Genomic DNA, 22765 nt, shown 5'->3' on the forward strand with positions numbered 1-22765 from the left:
CTCCTGAGAGCCACTTGTTCAATCCATAGTATGGACAGAAATCTGCCAAGTCTCCAAATGAAGCCTTGATTTCTGTTGTTTCCTTGACTGTCAAGACCAATGATAGTGAACCTATGGCACAGGTGCCAAAGATGGCATACAGCACACTCTCTGTGGGCACTTGGCCACTGACACCCCCCAATTACTAGAAAGGCAGAGGGACTTGAGCAGAGCTGCTCCCTTCCCTCTCTCCACTGGGCCTGACAACATTTTTTTCACATCAATTATTGAGCAGCCCAATGGGAGCAAGCAGGGGATAAGCTGGAGGGGAACAGAGTGCTCGGGCTGTTTTCCTCTCCCTCTTCACCTATGCTGAGGACATTTCTCAAAATGACCTGTCCCTCTGTCCAACAGCTCAATGGGAATGCTTCTTCCCTCCCCTGTGTGGAGTAAGAGGAGGGGCATGGTATGTGGTCTCTGGGAGGAGGGGCAGCACTCCATCTCTAAAAGGTTCATCATCACTGGTCTAGATTTATGATTAAGTGATGGAAAATACCTCAAAAGGGTGTTGGGCATCCTTACTCGTCCCCCAGAGGCCTGGCGAGTGAAACATTTGCCAGCATGCCCCTCATGACCGCCATAATTTGAATTCTAATTTACCTATGAAAATCAGTGATGTGAATATGGCAGAACTTGGTTAAGTCTCTTACCAATCAGTCACTACAGGGTTGTCAAGTCATAGAGGCCAGCATGCTCTATGGATGATCTAATGTGATAGGCTTTGGAACAGTTCGAGGGGCTGGATCTTCTGTGCCAGCACAGCACGAGTTCTCCAGGGAGGGTGTTCTTTGCCATTGGACTAGCAATGCTACCAATGGCACAGTCATGAGAAAAAAAAGCCGAGGGAATGAAGCCAGCCATGAAGAGGCTGAATGAAGTCCATTTGCCGTCCGTGCATTGGTTTACTTAGAGAACCCTAGTGGTTCAGTAAAAAAAAGGCCAGCATCAGTGGCAAGTGAGTAAAGAAGCAAATCAGAGAAGCAATGGAAAGCATTCGCATTTCTATGTTTTACTCACAAATAATCCAGGGGGGCGGGAAATTCCACTCAAATGAACTAGGAAAACTGTAAAAGGTCGGGGCATCAGCCCATGAGACACACACACAACTGGGGGACTAGAAGAAAATGCTGTTTACAAAAATCAAGGAAAACATAAAAGAGTCGATCAACAAACATTTATTAAGCACTTACTATGGATGAGGCACTGTACTAAGCATGGGGAGGTGGGCTGGGGGGGGGTCCCAAAGAAAGACAAAAACAGAGTCCCTACCCTCACTCAAGAAGCTCACAGTCTAATGGGGAGACAACACACAAGCTAATACAAGGTAAATTGGAGGTCATCTCAGAGGGAAGGCACGAGCAGTGGGGGGTCCAGGGGCTGGGGGGAACAACTGTAAAGACATTCATTGTTCATGGTTGGAACTGTCTGATAGAATGCAAATGATATCACCTAAATCGATCTGCAGATTTAGTGTTATATCAAACGCCCAACAGGTAGAAACAAAGTTCTAGAACTGCAGTCCATCGCTAGCTACCTCCTCGGCATCGTCTCAGCTTTAGCTCCGTTGACATCGTCTTTGTCCTCGGTGACTTTGCAGTCACTCTCCCGACTTCTTCAAGGGCTTCCGTATTTATTTCTCTCCAGTCCATCCATTTGTGGCCAGCAACCTCTTGGGGAGCTTGGACGCTTCTGTCCATGGCCCCGGAAACACCATGTCCGCCCTTGGTGGAATCTTTCTGGAATTTTCTGAACTCCAGCAGTCCGAGATGTGCTGGGAACTGGGAACAAACCACCAGCTCTGAAAAGAACAAAAACGAGTAGAGCCCGCCTGGGCCTCAGGTGGACACCACTAACCCTCTCCCCAGCCTATCTCCAGCCCTGCTTTGGGGGGTGGACATGCTCCCGCTCCCAAGCCAGCGCCAGCCCACCCGGGGGACCATCCGCCGCCCTTTGGCCACACACCTCCCGGAATGCCATTTATCTGGTAGCGCTGGAACCTTCTGTTCCATCTTTGCCTGGTCTTTACCTGCAAGGAGTCAGGAGCTCCTGGAGTCTTCTCAGAAGGATACGGGCTGCTGCCACATGATGCTGGAGAATGATGAGAAAGAATTGTCGCCCTTGGAGCACTTCCAGCTTCCTTTCCAGATGGGCTCGCTCAGCTGGAAAGAAAGAAGAGCCATGGATGGCAGAAGGAGGCGGCAATGACAGCCTGGTAGGCACTTTCCAGAGGAATTGCTAGAAACTGGGGCATTTCCAGGAGAAATCATTCAAAGAGGGGTTCCGCCAAGAAGGGCCCTTGGGGTTCTCCTCTGGAAGAACTTCATGGTCATGATAACTTGGGCCATTCCCTCTCTTTGGAGCTGCCCTAGGCTTGATTCAAGGCTAGGCCATCCCCATCACACCCCACTCTTCGATGGTGAACTCCTTGAGGGCAGGGGCTCTCTTCATCGCTTAGTTTTGTACCCCCAGAGCCCAGCCTTTCCTGGCTTCCCTCTTACCCAATGCCCTGGAGGTGGGGGGGCTCTGTCTACACTGGCTGTTGGGTGGGGACTCCTGGGCCCCCAGGAGGATTTAGAATAATGGGCCCACACGACACACACCTCTGTCTGAGAAGTATTGAGACTCAAACCCTGAACTGTACAGTGTCCACACGTGGCTCACTCTCAGGGCTGCTCGATAGGCCTCAAAGTATGCCTTTCCAGGCTGATTCCAGCAGACTTTTCTGCACGCACTGCACTAACCGTTCCAGCTGCCTTTGCTGTGCCCCGTCCCCAGCATCCCGTCTCCTGCCTCTGGGTTGTCTTCATTTGGCCTCATGGCTCCAGTTAGAGCAAACACCTGGGTATAGGCAGGTCTGGGAAGCCGATCCAGACAGTGTCGCTCTAAGCAGGAAGCGGTACACACAGATGAGCTCCCACGCTCCAGACTCCCCCAGAGTGGGAGAACCAGCGGTGGTGGCTCAGAGATGGGGACGGATCAGGCCCCCGGTGAGCTCCCCTGAAAAGTGAGAAGTGCCTGGGGTGGAAGGGCCATTCTCGGTGCTCCAGATTCAGGGTTTCAGGGCTCCTTAGCTGACAGCAGCCTTGGGGGAGGCCTTTCTGCTCCAGCTGGGCAGCGGGTTGAGGACATCATCCAGTCAGAAGCTGCCAAGCCCCATCTGCCCGAGCCAGGGTTAGCCTGGGGGCAGGACAGTGGGCCTCTCTTTGCCTCAGTGCTTCCTGAGGCATTAAGACCACTCAGCCCAAGCGACAGACACAGCGTCAACCAATAGAAAGTCTCCCATCTCCGTTGGGTCTCTTCGTGGTCTCTCTGTTCCTTGTGTCCAGAATCCTCTCCCTTTAGGCTTCAGTTCCAAGGCCCCCTCCTCCATGAGGCCCTGTCTGATTTCCCTTTCACTGGCCCCACTCTAAAACATCGGCTATCGATTCTGTCCATGACTGCTGCTTGCTCCTCTGTATGCATGTTGCCCCCGCCCACCCCCATGGGTAAAATGCAGCCTCTTGAAGACAGGGACTGGCTCACTTGTGTCCAGGCCTGTGGCACCGGGCACAGCAGCAGCCAATACATGACCCAGACAACACGTGTCAGAAACCGGCTTGCTATGTGTCGTCTGACAGGATAAGCTTGTGGCATGTACAGAGAACCAGAACGCAGAGCAGGTGATGATGGGTGCAAGTTAGCCAACATTTCTCTAGTGTTAGGCTCTTTTCATCCTGTCCTCCCAGCCATCATCCCCATTTTACAGAGGATGAAACGGGGGCAAACAGCAGCGAAGTGACTTGCCCAGGGTCACACAGCCAAGGCCCAGTTGGAACTCAGAACCTCCCGATGCCAGGCCTGGTGCTGTCAGTGCACCACATAGCTGGCCTTCAAAGAGGTGAGGCTGCAGTGATGGCCGTGTCTGCGTCCTTTAGCCCTCAGCTGCCTTTAGGAGTCTTGTGCGGTTCGGCTCGGGTGCTGCCCTCTCAGATCTCCCGAAGGAGCTTTTTTTCCCTGCACAGTCATCACCCTGCCGGAGCAGAAGGCTCTTCTTACCTTTCCTGCATAAACAGACTCCAGATGGCACGGGATTCTGGCCATCTGGGGAGGCCGGCCTGTGGCCCCTTTCTCAGAATCACATACCTCAAAACAGGGAAAACTGACAGGGTCACCATTTTCAGAAGAAATTGTTTTTAAGTTTGAGACTGTCTGGGGCAGCTGGGTGGCTCAGTGGATAGAGAGCCAGACCCGAAGATGGGAGGTCCTGGGTTCCAATCTGCCCCCAGATACTCCCTGGGCACTTGATCTCAGTTGCCTAACCCTTACCACCCTTCCACCTTGGAAACAGTACTTAGTGTCAGCTCAAAGACCAAAAGTGAAGGTTCAAAAGACCCCTGTGTAGTCTTTATGGAATCCAGATGACTTGGGTTCCAATTCTGCCTTAGATACTCATCATTTGATCCTGGACAGCTCATCTGGACTCTCTGTGGCTCAGTTTCCTCACCTTTAAAATGAGATTGGACTTGGTGGCCTTTCAAGGTCCCTTCTTGCTCGAAAGCCATGTCCTGTGGTCACCCCAATACAACAACTGGCAAGCAGTCTTAGGGACTGTAGTCGGTATCTTCTCTCACTCCTTCAGTGGCAGCTCCATAGGGCCGTGGCCTCGGCACACGTGGGCCTTTCAATTGTGGCTTCTGCTCTAATGACTAAGTGTGGGACAGCCCTTCCCATTTCTGTCTTCTTTGCAAACGTCCAGTGTTCCAGGCAGATTCTCCGTTGCCCAGGCTACTTAAGGACCAAACATCCTCGTTTCCATGGAAACACATCTTCTGCAAATTCAGACATCTGCCTCTTGAGCTGAGCAGTCCACTAAGACCTGGCAGAGAGCTGAAGCATGCGCCCTCACACGTGCACACACTCTAGGCTGGAGAGGAATGCCGAAAAGGGCAGATGGAGCCCCCAGTTTGGATTGCAATGAGCTAATGACTGCAATCTGGGCACTGCCAAACCCAAGTTGGTCAGTCAGTCGGTGACTAGTGTTATCAGGTCATCTGCACAGCCCTGACGCTGCCCCTTTTACCACTTCCTTGGGGTTTGGGACCTCCAGTTCAAATCTGGAGGCTTCTTCTGGGCTACCAGGTCACAGTAGAAGGCCTAGCCCGAGGAGTCCATCGAGGCCACCCCCACTCCTTTTACAGATGGGGACATTCAGTCACAGCCAGAGGGGCAGCCTGATGACAGGAAGAGCAGGGGCAGAACTAGAATACAAGGCCACCTGACTGCCACACACTGGCAAGGTGCCGGACAACTACGTGGGCTGCCCCCAACTGGTGAAAGCATTGCTTGTCTTGCTCCAGCTTTGGCTGCCTTGACTGGCCTATCACCCACGTTCCTCTTATTGCCTTACTTCACAGGGCCACGCATCTCCTCACCACGGCCCATTCAGCAGCAGCTTTGCAGGCTCTCTTGGTGGTCATCAAAGCCTGCCACACTGCCACATGCAGTAGCTCTGTCTCACAGCTGGATGGGACAGTGGGCTTATTGTGGCTTTCCAGAGCCTCCTTTGGATGCAAAACCAGGACTCACTTGTTGACATGCCACACCCCATCTTCTTCCCAGTCATGGCTGGCTTTCTTACTTGGGCTCTCCCCTTCAAAAGACATCGCCTGCAGTTGTGTGTGAGTGAGTGTGCGTGTGAGTGTGTGTGTGCGTGTGTGTGTGTGTGCGTGCGCACGTGCTTTCCTATACCTATGCCTTCTACTTCAATCTAGAACATACCAGTTGCTATCAAATTATAGAATCCAATTATAGCATTTGAGAACCAGAAAGGATTTTCGAGATAATCAATATGAGAGACAGACAGACAGACAGACAGACACAGAGACAGAGAAAGAGAGACAGAGAGAGGGAAAGAGAGAGAGAGGGAGAGAGACAGAGAGAGAGAGAGACAGAGAGAGGGGGAGAGAGAGGGAGAGAGACAGAGAGAGAGGGAGAGAGAGGAGAGAGAAAGAGACAGAGACAGAGAGGAGAAAGAGACAGAGAGATAGACAGAGAGAGAGACAGAGAGAGGGAGAGAGAGAAAGGAAAGAGACAGAGAGACAGAGAGAGAGAGACAGAGAGAGAGACAGAGAGGGACAGAGACACAGAGAGAGAGGGAAAGAGAGAGAGGGAGAGAGACAGACAGAGAGAGAGGGAGAGGGAGAGAGACAGAGAGAGATGGAGAGAGACAGAGATAGAAGGAGAGAGAGAGAGGGAGGGAGAGAGAGAGGGGAGAGAGAGGGAGAGAGATAGAGAGAGGGGGGAGACAGAGGGGAGAGAGACAGAGAGAGAGACAGAGAGAGGGAGAGAGAAAGAGGGAGAGAGACAGAGAGGGAGAGAGAGACAGAGAGAGGGAGAGAGAGAGAGAGGGAGAGAGAGAGAAGGAGAGGGAGAGAGAGAGAGAGGGAGAGAGAGACAGATACAGAGGGGAAAGAGACAGAGACAGAAAGAGGGAGAGAGAGGGAGAGAGAAAGAGGGAGAGAGGGAGAGAGACAGAGAGGGAGAGAGTCAGAGAGAGAGAGAGAGAGAAGGAGAGGGAGGGAGAGAGAGAGGGAGAGAGACAGAGAGAGAGACAGGGGAGAGAGAGACAGAGACAGAGAGAGGGAGAGAGAGGGATAGAGAAAGAGGGAGAGAGGGAGGGAGGGAGAGAGAGAGAGAGAGAGAGAGAGAGAGAGAGAGAGAGAGAGAGAGAGAGAGAGAGAGAGAAATAGAGAGAGAATTTAAGGAAGATCTGAGAGTCCATCTTTGATTCAGTGATGCCAGCCTCCTAGCTATTCTTCAGAGAAGACCCTCCATCTTCTGGCTGGCCATTGGCTCTGGATAGCCCCCAGGCCTGGAATGCTCTCACTCTTCATCTTTACCTACTGGCTTCCCTCTAAAATCCTGCCTTTGTTGACCCCTCCTAATTTTGGTGCCTCCCTTTTGTAATTATTTCCTACTACTTCTCCTATTGCAGCCACTTGTTTTCCTGCTGCCCCCCCCCCCATTAGCCTATGAGCCCCTTGAGAGCAGGAACTCTGACTTTTCTCTACATCCCTAGTGCTTTGCACAGTGCTCGGCACATAGTAGGTGCTTCATAAATGCGTACTCAAATGAAACAAAGACGTTTTCTTTTTAGGAAATGTCTAGCTCAGCCCAGATGTGCAAATCAATACCAAAAATGTGTCAAGTGAGAGACTAATGCTGAAGGCTCGAGACATACAAGCATTCTTGTAAACAGGAGAGTGGTTTGAGCTCTAGCAGTAGGTTGCTACTCCTCCTGGAAAGAGTCCTCTGGAAGTCTCTCCTCTCCAACCTTTCCACACAGCACTTGTGGCTTAGCTCTCCCTCATGCCGGACTCTCTATATAACCTCTCATCAGCCGCACCCCAGCCTTCTATCGCCCCTGCCATTGGTGTGGTCTTCATGCCTACTGATATGCTGCTGAATGAAGCTGCAGAAGATTGAGAACCTCTGCCACTCGTTCCACTCCTAACTTGCATTCCATGATCTGAACTGGGCCCTCACTGCAGCAAGGCACTCCTTTTCTACATCCCGAATCGCTCACCACAGTGGCTCTTCCAAACCTACTCCAGCTTCCCCTTCTTCCACGCTATCCATGAAGAGTTTTGCCTCCTATTTCACTGAGAAAAAGGGAGAGCATTCACTGCGAGCTCCCCCCTCCTCCTCTCACTCCACTATGTCTCCCACCCACGTCCTATGAGGAGGTGGCCTTTCTCCTTGCCAGTGGGCCGACCGCTCTACCTGTACAAACAATCCCATCACACCCCTTCTCTGGCAGACTGTCCCCTCCACCATCCTCACTCTCTCCCTCATCTTCAGTCTTTCCCCATCTGTTGGCTCCTTCCTTGCCGCCTACAAACATGCCTGTTTCTCCTCCATCCCCATTAGCTAACATATCCATAGATGTAGCTCCACAAAAGCATGCTGCTTCTCTTCTCTTCCTAACTCTGCAGTCTGGCCTTCAGGCTCATCGTTCAACCGAAGCTCCTGATGATGACGTCCACTGCCCAATCATACGGCACAGCCCTAACCCTAAATTCCTTTTCTCCCTTCCCCTCCGTCCAGACCTCTCCGAAGCTCCTGACCCTCTTTTCTCGCTACTACTGCCTGCCTTCTCTCCTGAAGGCCTCCTACCTGTCTGATGGGTTCTTGGCTGGATTTCTATCCAGGTCGTGGTCACTGACCCCCGGGACTTCTTTCTTCCTTCTCCTTCAGCACTCTCTCACCATCTCCCGTGGATTCAATGACCACTTACTTCCATGCTGAGAATTCTGTTTATCCTGCTCGACCTTCTCTCCTGCCCTTTAGTCAGACATCTCTGACTACCTACTAGATAGCTTAACCTCAGCATGAACTGAATTCAACTTTTCTCCTATCCGCCCCCACCAAGCCTCCCAGGGCACCCTCCTCCTCCCAGTCCTCCTAAGGGTTGTTCTCAACCTGCTGCCACCTCGGCCTGGCGACTCTGCCTCACTGGCTAGGTGGCCTCCTTGACTCGAGTCTCTCCCCAGAGTCGTCCCTCCTTGGAATACCAAAGAGACTTTCCTGAAGAGCTTCTCTGCAGCCATGCTACTTCCTCACCCTCTTTTCCCATAGGTTTGCGGAGCATTTATTAATTTTGTCTGAGCCTCACAGCCAGCCTGGCATCTCAATGTCTGTCATAGAAACTGAGGCAGAGGGAAATTAAGGTTGCACAGCTGCCAAACGTGAATTCCAGATCCAGCGCTCTACCGGCTCTGTTCTGAGCACACGGCTTTCTTGCACTGGAAGCTTCACTGCAGCTCCTTGTCACCTCCAGGATGAAAGAAAAAGCCTGTCATTTGGCTTTTGAGCCTCTCGTGAGCTGCCCCCCTTCCTAACTGTGGGTTTTCTTGCTTGCTCTAAGAGGCAGTGACACTGATCTTGCTCTTCGTCACTCACGACGCTCCCGATTGCACTAGTGGGGCTACCTTGTGCCCTGAACCCTCTCCCTCCTCATCTCCATCTTGAGCCTCAGCTGAAATCCCACCTCCAGGACCCTAGCCTGCTGGTAGCACCTTCCTTGGGAGCCCACCTCCCATGTACCCCGTTGAAACAGTTGTGCACCCACTGCCTTCCTTCTTAGGCTGGGAGCTGCTTGGGGGCAGGAGCTGGCATTTGCCTGCTTTTGCAAGCTTAGGCCTTGAGCAGGGACTGTCAAGTCAGGGAGACGAGAGCTCCAATTGTGCCTTTGGTCTCCTGGCTGTGGGATCCTAGCTCAGTCACTTCTCTGAATCTTTCTCCTCACCTGAATCCACCTCATTTGTCCAACGAGAGAATGTACGTGAAGTCCTTTGTTGTTATAGAAATCAACAGGAACTCTACCTAGCCTTCATTCACACCTTGACCATCAGAGCTCTATCTTTTGAGAAGAAAAAAGATGCTCAAAAGCCCCTCCCGGTCCAAACGCCGACACTGAACCTCTTTCGAAAGTCCTCCGATTCCCACTTAGTGGCACGGCCATCCCTCACAGCACTCTGCCTCTGGTATGTACTTACTTCACCAGCGAGCTTTTACCCCCGCAGGGACAAGGAGGCAGCATTTTGGACAGGCTCGGGGAACACGAAAGCGCTTTATTCTTTTCCTGCACGAATTCCATCCTGGTAGGCAAGACGTGGACCCTTGTCTCACATATTTACTTGATTGTTTATTAATGGTTAACTAGAGACCAGGGCAGGCCTAGTTCAGGCCTCTCGTCCGACAACTGATGCTGGACTTCCCCCAATCCGATGGAAGGGGTGCAAGCTCAGGAACATGGGAAGTTTGCTGTGCTGCATCCAACTGTTCAGTCTTGCAATTCTTTTGGCTTTTGATGAATGAATCACTCATTTCCAAATACATCCTCCCTTGCCCTCCAGCCATCAAAACTTCTTTTACCAAGTTAGATTCAAAGAAGAAGAGGAAACTGTTCTGAGTGAAAGCAACACAGAGACCAAATCCGATAGTAAATGCAACACTGTACTGCCACGGGGTGTATGGGGTGCTCAGGGAGGAGTAATATCTCTGGTATGGAGGGCTTGTTGTGCCCTCCTAGGGCAGTTCTCCAGCCTCTGACCCTCACCTGACACCCAGCTCTCACTTGTGGCTCCCAGTAGCTGCTAGCATGCAGCAGCAGCCACACCCCAGGCAATGGCTTAGACAGGCTGGTTAAACCTTGTGAGGGTAGCCATTGGGTTGTCATGGACCCCTGGTGAACTAGGACTTTGCTCACCCAGCATGTGAAGCTTCGGCTGAACAGACAGAAGAAACCAATAAGAAGGTTCAACGGCTGAGATGGCGATGCAGCAAAGCACTGTGGAGTGCTTAGGGCATGTTGGAGCACAAAAGACAACACAGCCATCCAATGAAGCTGAGGAAGTCTCCAGATGTAACGACTTTTCGTGCCACTGGACCCAGGCTTCCAACGCTGAGAGAGTGGGACTGTCTCTGTGCATCGACTTTTCCACTTAAATCTTCATGCACAAGTGTCTTTGTGCACAAAAACACACAAAGACAATCGTCATCCTCAGTTAACGAGAGACTACTACTACTACTACTGCCACGGCCCCCACTTCTGCACCCTCTCTCCCCACTGCTCTCTGGGGCAAGCTGCCTTGTCATACAGCAATGTTTGTTCTTTTTCCTGCTCTGGGTCCATCTTGTTGGAGTCACTTCTGCTGCTTTTTGCTGTCCATCTTGGTCTGAATTCCTTCTATTTGTCACTTCTTAGGGCATGCTAGCTATTCCGTCTGGGGGATTTCCTTAACCCTGCCCTGCTCAGTAAGAGCCTAGCTAGCAGGCTTCTAGTTTGAGCATTTTGGTGGTGGTGTTGCCTTCCTTTGTGTCCAACTTCACATGGGCCCATGGACTATGGACAGTTTCGTTACTTCGGGGGCCCAATTCCCAACTGTTTTCCAGAACCCCTCAATGATGCATGTGCTCGTGTTCCTGACTTTCTACAGTCCCTCCACTAACAGCCATTTCCGTCATTTCGCCCTCACTAATTCGAAACCTCAGAATGACTCGGCTTCACAGTCCTCCGATTAGTAGTGATTTCGTGAAGTCTTTCGTATGGGACAGCTACGGAACCTTGTCCGGTGTGTTGGAGTAGCCGTGTTTGGGGGAAGGGAGATTAGATTTCCCCCAAGATGCCTTCAGATGGCAATGAACAGATTACTCACCTGTTCCCTAGGATAAATGACCCCCTTTGTGCCCATGGATTGCCATGGCTGGGATACGCTCACCCACCCAAATCCGGGAAACTGATCACTACAAAATGGCTTAGTCCTGAAAAGCCCCCTTTCTAGTCCGTAGTGACAATGGCTGAAAAGGGGACAGGTTAAAAGCAGGTAATAAGCAGGTCGGGCTTCTGAATGTGAAATCTTGGTCCAATGACCAACAGATGACTACACCAGAGGAATTATTGCCCTCCATGCCCACATTCCTCCTGTATGTAAAAGCAGATGTATCCCTCTGAATTGCAGCCATTGCCAACTCCTTTATTTGGAAGTTCAAAGTTGGGGGCTCAAATAAAGGAGTTGGGAGGATTGCTCTCATCATGGGCCCAAAGGCAATGAGAAGTCTTGCCTGGGACATCAGACCCCTTGACACTGTACTCTGTGGCCTTCCAAAAAGTTGGAAGGAACTGGAAGTGGAGAGGACTCTTTCTAAAATGAAATTATTTTAACAGGAAATGGCTTATCTATGGTGGCAAAATCTCAGAATCAGCACTCTGTGCACCGTCAGCCAACAGACTGACTGGAGCAAAGCTCAAAATAAATGCAGAATTAGGCTCCGGATGATAAGCCACTATGCAGCTGAGTCTGAGAAATAGGAAACCAGGAAAGGAAAGCCTCTGATTCCAATTGCTGTTAGTTCCTTTCCTTTTTTTTAAAAATGACTTCCTTTTTGCCTTGGCAGCAATTCTATGACAGAAGAGCAGCAGGGACTAGGCAATCGGAGTTCACCTGTCCAAGCGAGGAAGGGTTTGAGGCCAGGGTTAAACCCAAGAGTTTCTGATTTCAGGATTGGCGTTCTATCATTCACATCACAATTTCTAAAGAGAATTTTAGCCACTGCCACTGTCAACAGAAACACTTGCTTTCCTTAACAGCAAGCCAAGGACAGACTGCATTTCAGCAAAGACCTGCCCAAATTAAACAGCGGAGGGAATTTGAAAACCACCAGAAGAAGACAGCTCCACAGTACAGCTGCTGTCACTTCCCAACAATGAAATGCAGAAGTCTTGGTTTGAGAGCCAACTAAGCCAAAGAACATGGAGATGACAATGGAAAGGGTGAGAAATGGGTACAGAATGGAGAGCCTGGCAGCGTTTCCGTAGTGAGCTCGCCTCCTCCTTGCCGACACCAGTGCCAAACACATACTGTGGCAGAAAGTTAAAAGGGACCTAAGCCTCTAGAGACGGGAAGAGGGGCTGGCCCTGACCAAATACCAGGTGACAGAAGATGCTCTAGCGGCAATGTGATTGGAAAGGCGGCCATGGACCCATCTTTAAGGCATCTCAAGACAGGCAAACAAACAAGTCACGGCTGGCAGGACTACCCAAAACGGACGACTGCTTAACTCACGTGCCTGCTTTTTTTCTTCTCTCTAAAGTAGCCTACTACCATCGAGGTAGAAACGGCTTCTGCACTTTTCTGCAGCACACTTAGCCACAAGGGACCATGAGGCAGAGAATACAAAAATCTGTCAGCTTTACCGTCTGGCCCCAAACCCCCAAACCACATGCCTTGGTTAAACAGAATGTAGCCTTGAAATGAAGCTTCTCCTGCCCTGAGGGGACTCTCAGGCAGGCATCTGTTAATATTTTACTGGATTCCAGAGAGAGAATTTTAATAATCCCCAGAGTGGCACCACAAGTTACTCGACGATGTCTTGGAAGACACCTCAGGTCCAGTACAACTAAAAAAAGGGATTTCTTTTAGCTAGATGTCGACCCTCTTCAGATGTTTATAGGGGCTGCTTCTTGGTACCAAAGGATCTCTGAGGGTTACGTAGCCACTTCGTTTGGGGATGTAACATTATATCTAGGTTCAACGGCGTTTTTATTGATTTTGTCAACCATTTCCCAATTACATTTAAGCTGGCATAGCTAGTCTCGGTTGTGACGCATCTGGCCCCAAGATGTTACAGGGCTTCCTCGATAAGATACAGTTACTTGAAAGGATGAGGACCTAGAAAGTCATGGATAAAATCAAAAGGGAAAAAACCCAGTGACTGAAAAATGTCCACTGCCTAGATTATGAAATGCAGCTGGATGGAAGTCTGCCAAGTCAATCCACAACAAACCATAGACAGGTACCGCAGATGGCCAGCAAGCTGGTTCCAGATCCAAACAGAATGAGTTGGTTTTCACTTGGGAAAATGAGCAACATTTTCGATAACCCTCGACTGCAAAAAAAAAAAACACCATACAAAAACAACAGCCACCATGGATGAGAGGGAGAGTGCTCTCCACATTAGTTCATCGGATCCTTCCAACAATCCTTTTGAGCCAGGTGCTATTATCCCCATCTTAAAGATGAGCTGTCTGAGGCTGGGAGGCTCACACAGCTATTAAGTGGCTGCGGCAGGATTTGTTGTCAGAGCTTCCTGACTCTTAAGTCCAGCACTCTCTCCCCCATGCCATCAAGAATTCTCTCCTGGCTACAACATGACTAGAAATCCCATTAACACAATAAACTCAAGACAATAACAAGCACAGATGCTTCAAACGGCAATGGAAAGATGCATGGTAGGTGGTTACAGCTTATTTCTGGATGACTGGTGTGTAAAGAAATGGCACCAGGGACACGCATGACTGGAAGAGGTGGGCCAGTCACATAATGAAAATGAATGAACCCATGTGGGGTAGTGGTCTCCATTTGTTCCTCAAATCACTTCCAGCACATCATCCATGAAGGACTTCTTGAGACACAGATGAGAATTACAGATTGGAAAAGCAAAGTTGATGGAGGGGAAGAGCCACATCAGAAAGAAAAAACCTCATCACGGCATTATAGCATCTCACCAACATTTATAAAGATCAATGTTTGGGAGATGCCACCGAAAGGATGTTAGATTTAGAGCCAGAAGGGGTGGGAGAAGTCTAGCGTTTCTTTTTATTCCTGGGATCCTTTTACTCCCTTAACAATTATTGAGGACACCTAGAGACCTTCTGTTTATATGGAATCTAACTCCTGGGATTGCCCATATTAGGAATTCATCATCTTAGGGCTATGAAAATGGCTTTAACCGCTAGGACCCCCCTTGAACCACTTATCTAGTCCAGCTCCCTCATTTGGGCTTTGCTGACTGGCCCAAAGCCACACAGTGAAGAGCAAAGCTGGAATGTGAAGCCAGGTCCTCACATGGACTTCCAATCCAGCGCTTTCCCCACTATGTAACACTGCCTCCCTGGAAGGCACTCCAGTATGCAATAGAATTACTGAGCTGCTGAAATCAAGGAAATACTTATGAAGAGACCATTCAGCACCAGACCAAAATATCTGCATTTTTAAAACATGTTTATTTTCAACAGGTCATTTTTGTTAAAGTTCACATTGAAGCAAAAACATTTTGTCTTTTAATAACTCGTTTCAAACTAAGATTTTGTTTCTATCTATTCTTTTGCCTAAGTGGCATATCTAATCTATTAGTGTATTTCCATTTGGCTTTTGTTGACTACCTGAGAAAACCTGTTCAGGAGACCAAATATAATCTCCTGGATGGAAAACATGGAGCAGAAATTCATTTTGATGCAGCCTTATGCTTCTGCCTTTCTTCATCTTCCTTTTCAAATCCTGAACAGACAACAGATCTCCCTTTGGGGTACTGAGCACAGCACCTACGCAACTCTTGGATGACAGCCTCACACTTAGACTCCATGTAGTTGTTGGCTGAAAAACAAAGACTAATTCTATGAGAGAAAGGAAACTGAGCAAGTAGGGTGTGTACAATTGTTTCTAAATATTTATTAGTGACTTGACAGCTTGCCCTGCACACTTAAGAGTTAGAATAGCCCACTGGAAATGGGAAAAAGGAAGGAAGGTATCCCTCCCCATATGCCCACTGACCAAAATTAATGGGGAAGAGCAATCTCTTCCTACAGGATGTGGAGCAGGGGGATGGAAGAAGAAACAAGGGAGGGGAAGAACCTACACCAATTATTTTAAGATGAGTATTACCTGTTGTCATATTTAGCTCAGTAAAAACTGAAACGAAAATTGCCAAGAAAAAGAACAAGGCAAAATTGTCAGTGCCTCCTAGTATTACAAAACACACCTTGATGGGTAATAGTCATCTGTCAACTCCACAGGGAGTCTTGGGCACTTTAAAAGCATCTTCCTGTACTTGCTGCTTTGTTGTCCAACTTATTTGGGGGGGCACCCAGTAAAACCTTAGGAAATACTAGACTGACTGGTACAAGTTTCACCTTTATTGCTCTGAGATTTTTAATTGAATAAATCGGAAGGGGGGGGGGAGTGTTGAAACACAGAGATCCCATGTGTCACCACTTTCTGGTTTTCATTGAGATTCTCACCTCCATTTACTAAAACCAGCAACTTCCTCAGAAGTGGCCAGAAATTAATTCGATCCCTCCTTTCAGCATTTCTGCAGTCCTTGATGAGCCTCAGAAGCTGAGGGATACTTCTGAAATGACTACAAGGTAGCATGCAGATTTGGGATGATGGTATTAGTATACTACCACATAGTACCAGTTCAAGTTTCAGATGTAGGTAGGACCTGAATTAAGCATGCCTTTGTTCTAGAGAAGGGATGGGGGGGGGTCTGTGAGCTTGGATGGAGAAAAAAACATTCTCCTTTTCCCATCAACTTCTAGCTGAGATTAAACATTCTTTTCAGTTAGGGTGGCAACATTCTTCTTAGCAGGGGGTCGTGAGCTCCTGTTCTAGAGAATGGAGGCCTCGGAGGGAGCAGCTGGGAGTCTAGCTGGCTCTTTCTAACTCTCTTCTATTAGGGTGGAGTAAAGGACGGCTCTAGAAAGAAAGGCCCAAATGCTGACTAGCTTTCTCTGCCCTTTTTCTCCTCTTCCCTCACTTGTCTCACCTTCATTTCAGCAGTAAGGGGAGGTGGGGTGGGAGACAGATGCTCCTTTAATTCTGTCTTGACCACATGCTTGTTCCTTCAAAGGTCTATGTGTTTATACATTAGGTAAACACATATAAATATACAGTATGTCCGTGTATACATACACACACACTCTCTATACATTGTTAGGGAGGAAAAATGTAGAAAAACATTTTTCTTACCTTCTCACAATTGAGGGCAAAAGGATAAGTAAATAAGGTATTAAAATTCTTCCTCAATGGTTACTAAAACGACTCCCCCCTCTGAAAGCCTGTCCTAACTCCTTTAAGATTTCCGAAAAATAACTGACGAATCAATCATTTAACCAAAAACAAGGCCTATACACCGATTCTCATCTCCTTTGTACTTGGGATGAGCAAAAGTGATTTCCCACGTGAAAGAAAAAAGCCAGTTTTGAGTACAAAGGGGACAAGAATCAGGCCCCCGAAGGCAAGTCCTCTCTTCTGAGATCCTCATCTCTGTGTACCTCTACTGCTAGAATTCTGTCACAGTAGTTCTTGTGTAGTTGCTTTGAAGCAAAAGGGACAATTATTTCCTCTTTTCACAGCAGCTGATGTAGGTATCTCAACTGCTAACCTTCTACTTGAACCCCTTCCACCCATGCTATAATGGAGCCCTTTTTAATATCATGGTGTTAAACCTGGATGGGACCTTGGGGGTTCATCTCCTAAAAAACCCTCTATTTCTCAGATGAGAAAACAAAGACATCAGCTAGCTGTCTCATCCACTACATCATTTAGTTAGAAAGTTATCAGGGCCAGAATTTGAATTCAGACCCTCTGACTCTAAATCCAGCACTTTCCCCATTAATATCAAGCTTTTTAGAATGGAGGGGAAAAAAGGAGAACTTGCCACTCTCTTTTTTGAGCCATAAAGAGAATCCTTAGTTTACACTGGTACTGGTAATGTGGCCAGTGAAATAAAAATTGAGGAAACCAGATACTGCTATGAGACAAGTTAAACGTTAACTTGCAGATGGATGGTTGACTCTTGAAGCTCATACACAAAATGGAAAAAAAAAAGTCACTAGAATAAAGCAGCGGATGTAAGTACCTTGCAAGCATTTCTGAATGTCACAGGCTTGTTTCTGGCAGGGATCCTTCTGGGACATATCCATTAAAACTAAAACAAGAAAAAAAAAGGATTATAGAGTGTTTATTTGGCTTTCTCATAAACAAGCTTCTCTGGCTCACAGTCTCTACTTTGCCTCTGATTTCTACCCCTAACCAGACTGAGATTTAGGGCGTTCCATCTAAGATGATCACTATGAACCCCTTCCTTCACCACGGGAAAATAGTTACATTTGAGGAATTATAAAACACTGGCCACTTCCAGGATGAATAGACTGCGTTTAGAGCACCGACCTCACTCAATTAGGGATAACAATCTTTTATATTTACTTTCATAACTGTTAACATAAGAGAGGCTTTCCAAAAGGCAAGAAGATCCTCCATTCTCCACTCCTCCCCCCCCCCCAGGCTTTCCCTTCATTTCCAATGCAATTGAACTAGCACGGCTACTTCTGCTTTATCTCAGGAAGCTCCTTACCAGGGCTAGGAAATGTGTCCTGGGGAACCGGCCCCAACTATAATGCTATTGTGCCCCGGAAGCCCCTAAAGTGTATTTTTAGAGGTTTCCAAGAAAGTAGGGTGTTACTTAAAGATAAAATCTAGTAAGCAGAGATATTGCGTTTAAAAACTCCCTGAGACTTTGAAGACATGTGACATTTCTGAAAGGGGAAAGGTCCTTGAAGACTGCAGCCAACCCAGGTGGTGCCCTTTCTCAGAGCTCCTAAGTTCTCAAGTTCTCAGTGGATCCAAGTATACCAGTGCTGGAATGGAAGACATGCAAGCAAAAACGAGGATGTTTTTATGAAGGGAGAAATAGGAATGCAAAGTTTGGGGAGGGAAGGGGGGAAGGAGGTGGGAAAAAAAACCAAAAGACATGTTGACTGCTGAAGGCTCCCGTCTAAGTCAGTACCAAGTCCTTGGTGATCAGGGCATCTTTTCTGGAGGTGCTGCTTTTTGTGTGAGGATGTCAAACGGAGGTTCTGACCGACGATGTCCATTAAAGATTCCATGGCACTTTCCAAGAGTCAGAGGTTTTAAGCTAGGTGTCCTGACTCAATGCCCACCTCTGGACTGGCCTTGTATCTACCTAACATTCCCCCTGCGGTATGACAGTATTCTTCGCTTTCCTTCCTAAACTGTTATGCTGTGTTCTTGAACAGTTTTCACTTTTCCCCCCAAAGGTAGATGCACACTTCAGTGCTGGGTGAAGTGATTCCCATAGAATGTACACAACAAATGGACATATCTTCCTAGAATCCCAGCACCTGGAAAACAAACATCATTATTAAAACTCCAGAACCAAGGAGAAGGGCAACAAACCAACACCACAGAAAAAGCTAAAGAGACAACGGCAGTATTTACCAGATTAATCGTCAGGCAAGAGCTTAAGCAACAGCTCCTCCACTCCCCTGACCTGTTAAGCAAAGAGAAAAAAGAATAGAGCTCTCTCTCGCTCTTTCTCTCCTAGAAGGGGCTAAATCAAATTGCAAACCAGTAGCCATCATACATACCATTAAGTGGTGCTCTATCTCCCATATCCTAGAGTTGTTATCCAGGTAGTGCTCTTCAGGGTACAGCTGCCACATTAGTGGGAGCTGGGAGGGAGGGAGATGACTGGGCCTGACTGCATCACTTAGGGGTACCTGTACCTGCTGCACTCGAGCCCTAATGAAACTGGTCTCCTATGGGGAAATAATTGTAAACACTGAAACCATACCCTCCCCAGAGACTAGAAATGGACAGAAACCAAGTTGAGAGAAAATCAAGAGTTACCTCTTCCACAAATGCAATCCATGTTCGCTGGTATTCATCCCGGTAGACACCTTCCTGGTGTACCCAGAGGTGATCAGGTGGGGCTCCCACAATGTCCCCTTCTGCCATTCTGGGCCTTGGGTTCCAATTCTAAGATTGCTTTTGTCCACCTAAGTCTGCAGCACCCATGCCCAGGACACAAGTGTGATTTCTGGGGTCTGCATGAATTCATGAGTGAGCTATTAGGCCTGAAAGTCATCGCCTGGTCCTAGAGATCACCTGGGGCAGGGGTTCTTAACCTAGAGTTGGAACCTGGGTCTCCCCCCCTTTTCTTCCTATTTTTTTTAAAAAGCATTTTGCTAATTGGATCACAATATCATCGGAGTCCTTGATAATCCTACGTCCTTTATGTGATCCATTCAAAAACAAGATTTGGAGGAGTCCGGAGCTTTCACCAGACTGCCCTAGAGGTCCGTGACACATAAAGGTTAAGAACCCCTCACCTAGGATCTGGCCAAATTAATCTTTGCAAACTCTAAGACTCAACAGAAGAAACTAGAAGCCCATCGCAAACTAACCATCCTGGCAACCACTCATGCTCTTTGGGAATGGCGAGGGCACAAGCTGGGAAGTGTGTGAGGGGAAAGTGGGCTCTGCCAACACCAGTTCTCTGAGGTGGCTGGGGGGAGAGGGCCATTCATTCCATAACTGTCACTGGGAGAAATGGCATTCTAAGAATGGGATAAGCTTGCCTTTCCTTGAAAAGGAACATGGTAGGATGGCAGCAAAAGCCTTGGACAGGAAACCTGGGTTCAAGCGCCAGAGAACTTGTGTTTCCTATCCCTCAAGACCTGGATCAAGCTAAGCACCTGGCCTTTCACTTAAATCTATACCCATAGTTTTCTTTTTTTAAGAGCAAAAGACCCCTTCAAATAACCTACTACAGTGTGGGATCTCAAAAACCAGAGCAGCAGAACTCCAGCCCTGGCAGATCTTGCCAAGCTAGAGGGACTCTGACAGAGTAACAACTACTGTGTATACAGCACTATACCTGCCCTACCTCATTTGAGTCCCACAACAACCTTGTGAGTAGGTACAATGAGCCCCAGACCATAGCATGCAGCCTCTCACCCTATGACTGACCTTTAGGTTCAACTAGTTCCACAGGTGGAAATCATCCAAAGTCCTACCTATCTGTCCAACAAGCCGAGCCGAAGGTTCTGTCGGGACACATCCAGTATGGTCAAAGACAACTGGAGTAAGATGCTGGAAGCCGGAAAAGTCATGTGAGCTGGAGACAGAGATTTGGGAGTTGTGCACATTGAGCCTGCGGCCCCAAGAGTGGATGATGAGATGCCAGGTGGCAGATGTCAACAAAGAAAAGAAGAGGGCCAAGAACGATGTTGGCATGAGCCCACAGTTGAGCCAGAGAAGGAAGTGGAAAGGAACGCTAGCTAAAGGAAGAGGAAGAGGAGCTGTGACCGGCAAAGCTAGAAGAGTCCTTAGGGATCCCTCTTGTCCAATCCCATCACATTTGACAGATGAAGAAACTGAGATCCGTGAAGTCATGGGATTTGCCCAATGCCAGGACTAGAGGCTAGGATTCTGGATTCCTCCAACCTAGTATGTGTTGCCTCTCCAAGCAGAGGATGAAAATGAAGAGGTGCAGGAAGAAGTTAGATAAATTCAGGAATGATGTGGCCTAAGGCAAAAAGGGGCTATTCTGGGACCTCCCTAACTGTTTGAGGGGATATTGAGAGTCCCATCTGATAGGGGGCACAGCGCTCTTCTGACATCTAGCTGGAGTTCTGTCACTTAAACTGAAAGGACTCCGGGGAAGACTTCCTTTTCCATTCCAATTCCCAGATTTGTCCTTGTTTGCTTTGCAATGAGAAAGCTGCTTCCAATGGCCACTGGCTTTGAACCCAGAAAGATTGCCCCAGTGAAATGGTCCACCCCAATTGATTGCTTTATGCCTGGAGGACACATACCCAGAAAGAACTGTGGAATCATGAGCTGCCAACTAGATTGCACTGTCATCCTGGATATGCCTAAACAGGAGGCCAAGCCAAACTGCCCCCTGCCCAGCATGTGTGGGCTGGCTGGGGAAGAAGTGGCCCAATTGCTTTCCATGGCTAAGGAAGGGAAGCCTGAGGGGAGTTTGGGGTGGCAGCCTGGGCCGGTGGGTGCAAATGTTACCATTAGTGACCCCGATGGTGACAAAGGGGCCATAGGATCTTTGCTAAGCTGGCGAGCCAAGAACCAAAAGGGCTTCTTTCGGTACCACTAGAGATGAAAAGTGCCTGCCTGCCTTAGGAAAAAGAGGCAAGACTGGAGGGAGGCCGGGCGAAGCGCTGCTGCCCCCGCAGCCACCTCTGCTGCAGGGTTGGGATCAGTGAACCTACCTGTAGTTAGAGCTCTAAGAAGAATATGGGCTGGGCTGATGGCTTCCCGCTCTAACTCTCCGTTTTCTGCCCTGCAAAGTCACAGCGCCCCTAGAGTTGACCCAAAGGCCCGGCTTGCCCTCTGCAGAACCTCAGAGCAAGAGGGGCAGCCTGGATCACGGTGGGCAGGATGCTGACTGCGATGGCCAGAAAGCCGGGGACACCCGCCCCGCCCCGGCCCCTCCCCCCTCCCCCCCCCAAGAGACATCGCTTCGTTTCTTTAATAAAATGCTGCACCCCAAACCCCTGCGGTGTGTCAGCCTCTGTCCTCCGGGCCAAAGGGAACGAAATGGAATGGCTCCTCTCCCCTCCCCCTCGTTCCCTGAAGGCCCCTAACCCGGGGGCCTAACTAATCTCAGAAAAATGAAAGGGCAAAAAGAAACATTTGAAAACAATACTAACAAACCCACCCCCAACTCAGCGGGAGGTCCTGGGGGGGGGCGAAGCGGGGCCGCGCGCCGTGGGGGGCGAGCGAACGCACGTGGAATTCTAGGCCGTTGCAGGAGGGGGAGGGGCGGCGGCCCGTGAGGGCCGCACGAGGCCGGGCGCAAAAGCGCGGGAAGGGCGCGCGAGGGGGAGGGGCCGTTAGCGGGCGCCTGAGGAGAAAGGAAAGTTCTAGAATCTGCCTCGCGACGGCCGTGTCCAGGCAACCCAGCTGGCCCCCACCGAAACCCTCCCTGACCTAACCCTCCGCTCCGCTCCGCCCGTCCGGAGCCATAACGTTCACCAAGCACTACCTCAGGGCTTCCTTCCCCTCTCCCCAGCCCGCACGGCCGCCTGCGGCCTCGCCTTGCCTCGTGTCCCCTCGCTGGGCCTCGCCTACCGCCAGCCCGCCCACCCTCCGGCTGCGACGCGGGCCCTCCCCCGCCTCCGCCCCGAGTCTCCACCCTGAGGCCCGCCTCCAGCCAGGCTGCCTTCCCCACCCGCCGGGCCCCGTCGCCCCCTCCCCCGCCCCCTCTAAACCTCCCTCGGCCCGCCAGCTCGCCCGACCCGACCCACCTCCGCCGGCCCTCTCTCCTCCCCCGGCCCCGCCCCCGAGCCGTCCGCATCCCCCCCTTCCCCCCCCCCCCCCCCCCCCGCCTTAGCCCTAGCCCTAGTCCTAGCCTTAGCCCGGCACCCCGGCCGCCCGGCCGCCCGGCCCCGCGTCCCGCCTCCCCCCTGGGGCTCGCACGGACCCGAAGGGTGGATGCCGCCGGATCCGGGCAGACACACTAGCAGTAGAGAGGGTAGCCGAAGCTGGTCGCCAAGGGCTGACACTGCCGAACGGTCACGGTCGCCGCCGCCGCCGCTCTGTCGAGAGAGAAAGAGCTCTGCGGGTCACGACCGGCTGCT

General features: G+C 49.8%; 1 protein-coding gene across 8 annotated transcripts; it reads right to left on the reverse strand.

Moving 5' to 3' along the window:
* Positions 1 to 1198: 1198 nt before the first annotated feature.
* On the reverse strand, positions 1199 to 22742 carry LOC100014675 (mature T cell proliferation 1). Of its 8 annotated transcripts, XM_007506264.3 has the most exons (10): positions 22609 to 22741; positions 21395 to 21465; positions 20180 to 20280; positions 19011 to 19207; positions 18749 to 18919; positions 18600 to 18651; positions 18148 to 18502; positions 17221 to 17289; positions 2066 to 2198; positions 1199 to 1837 (listed from the first exon to the last, which is right to left on the reverse strand). In XM_007506264.3, the coding sequence occupies exons 4-6, from the start codon at positions 19116 to 19118 to the stop codon at positions 18604 to 18606; spliced, it is 327 nt and encodes a 108-aa protein (XP_007506326.1). In that variant the 5' UTR covers positions 19119 to 19207; positions 20180 to 20280; positions 21395 to 21465; positions 22609 to 22741; the 3' UTR covers positions 1199 to 1837; positions 2066 to 2198; positions 17221 to 17289; positions 18148 to 18502; positions 18600 to 18603. The 8 variants fall into 8 exon arrangements, with proteins under 8 accessions (XP_007506326.1, XP_007506325.1, XP_056665294.1 ...); XM_007506263.3 differs by lacking the exons at positions 20180 to 20280; positions 21395 to 21465 and having other exon boundaries at positions 22609 to 22742; XM_056809316.1 differs by lacking the exons at positions 21395 to 21465; positions 22609 to 22741 and having other exon boundaries at positions 19011 to 21388.
* Positions 22743 to 22765: the final 23 nt, after the last annotated feature.

Source organism: Monodelphis domestica, chromosome X (assembly GCF_027887165.1).
Source record: "Monodelphis domestica isolate mMonDom1 chromosome X, mMonDom1.pri, whole genome shotgun sequence".
In the NCBI taxonomy this organism is placed as follows: domain Eukaryota; kingdom Metazoa; phylum Chordata; class Mammalia; order Didelphimorphia; family Didelphidae; genus Monodelphis; species Monodelphis domestica.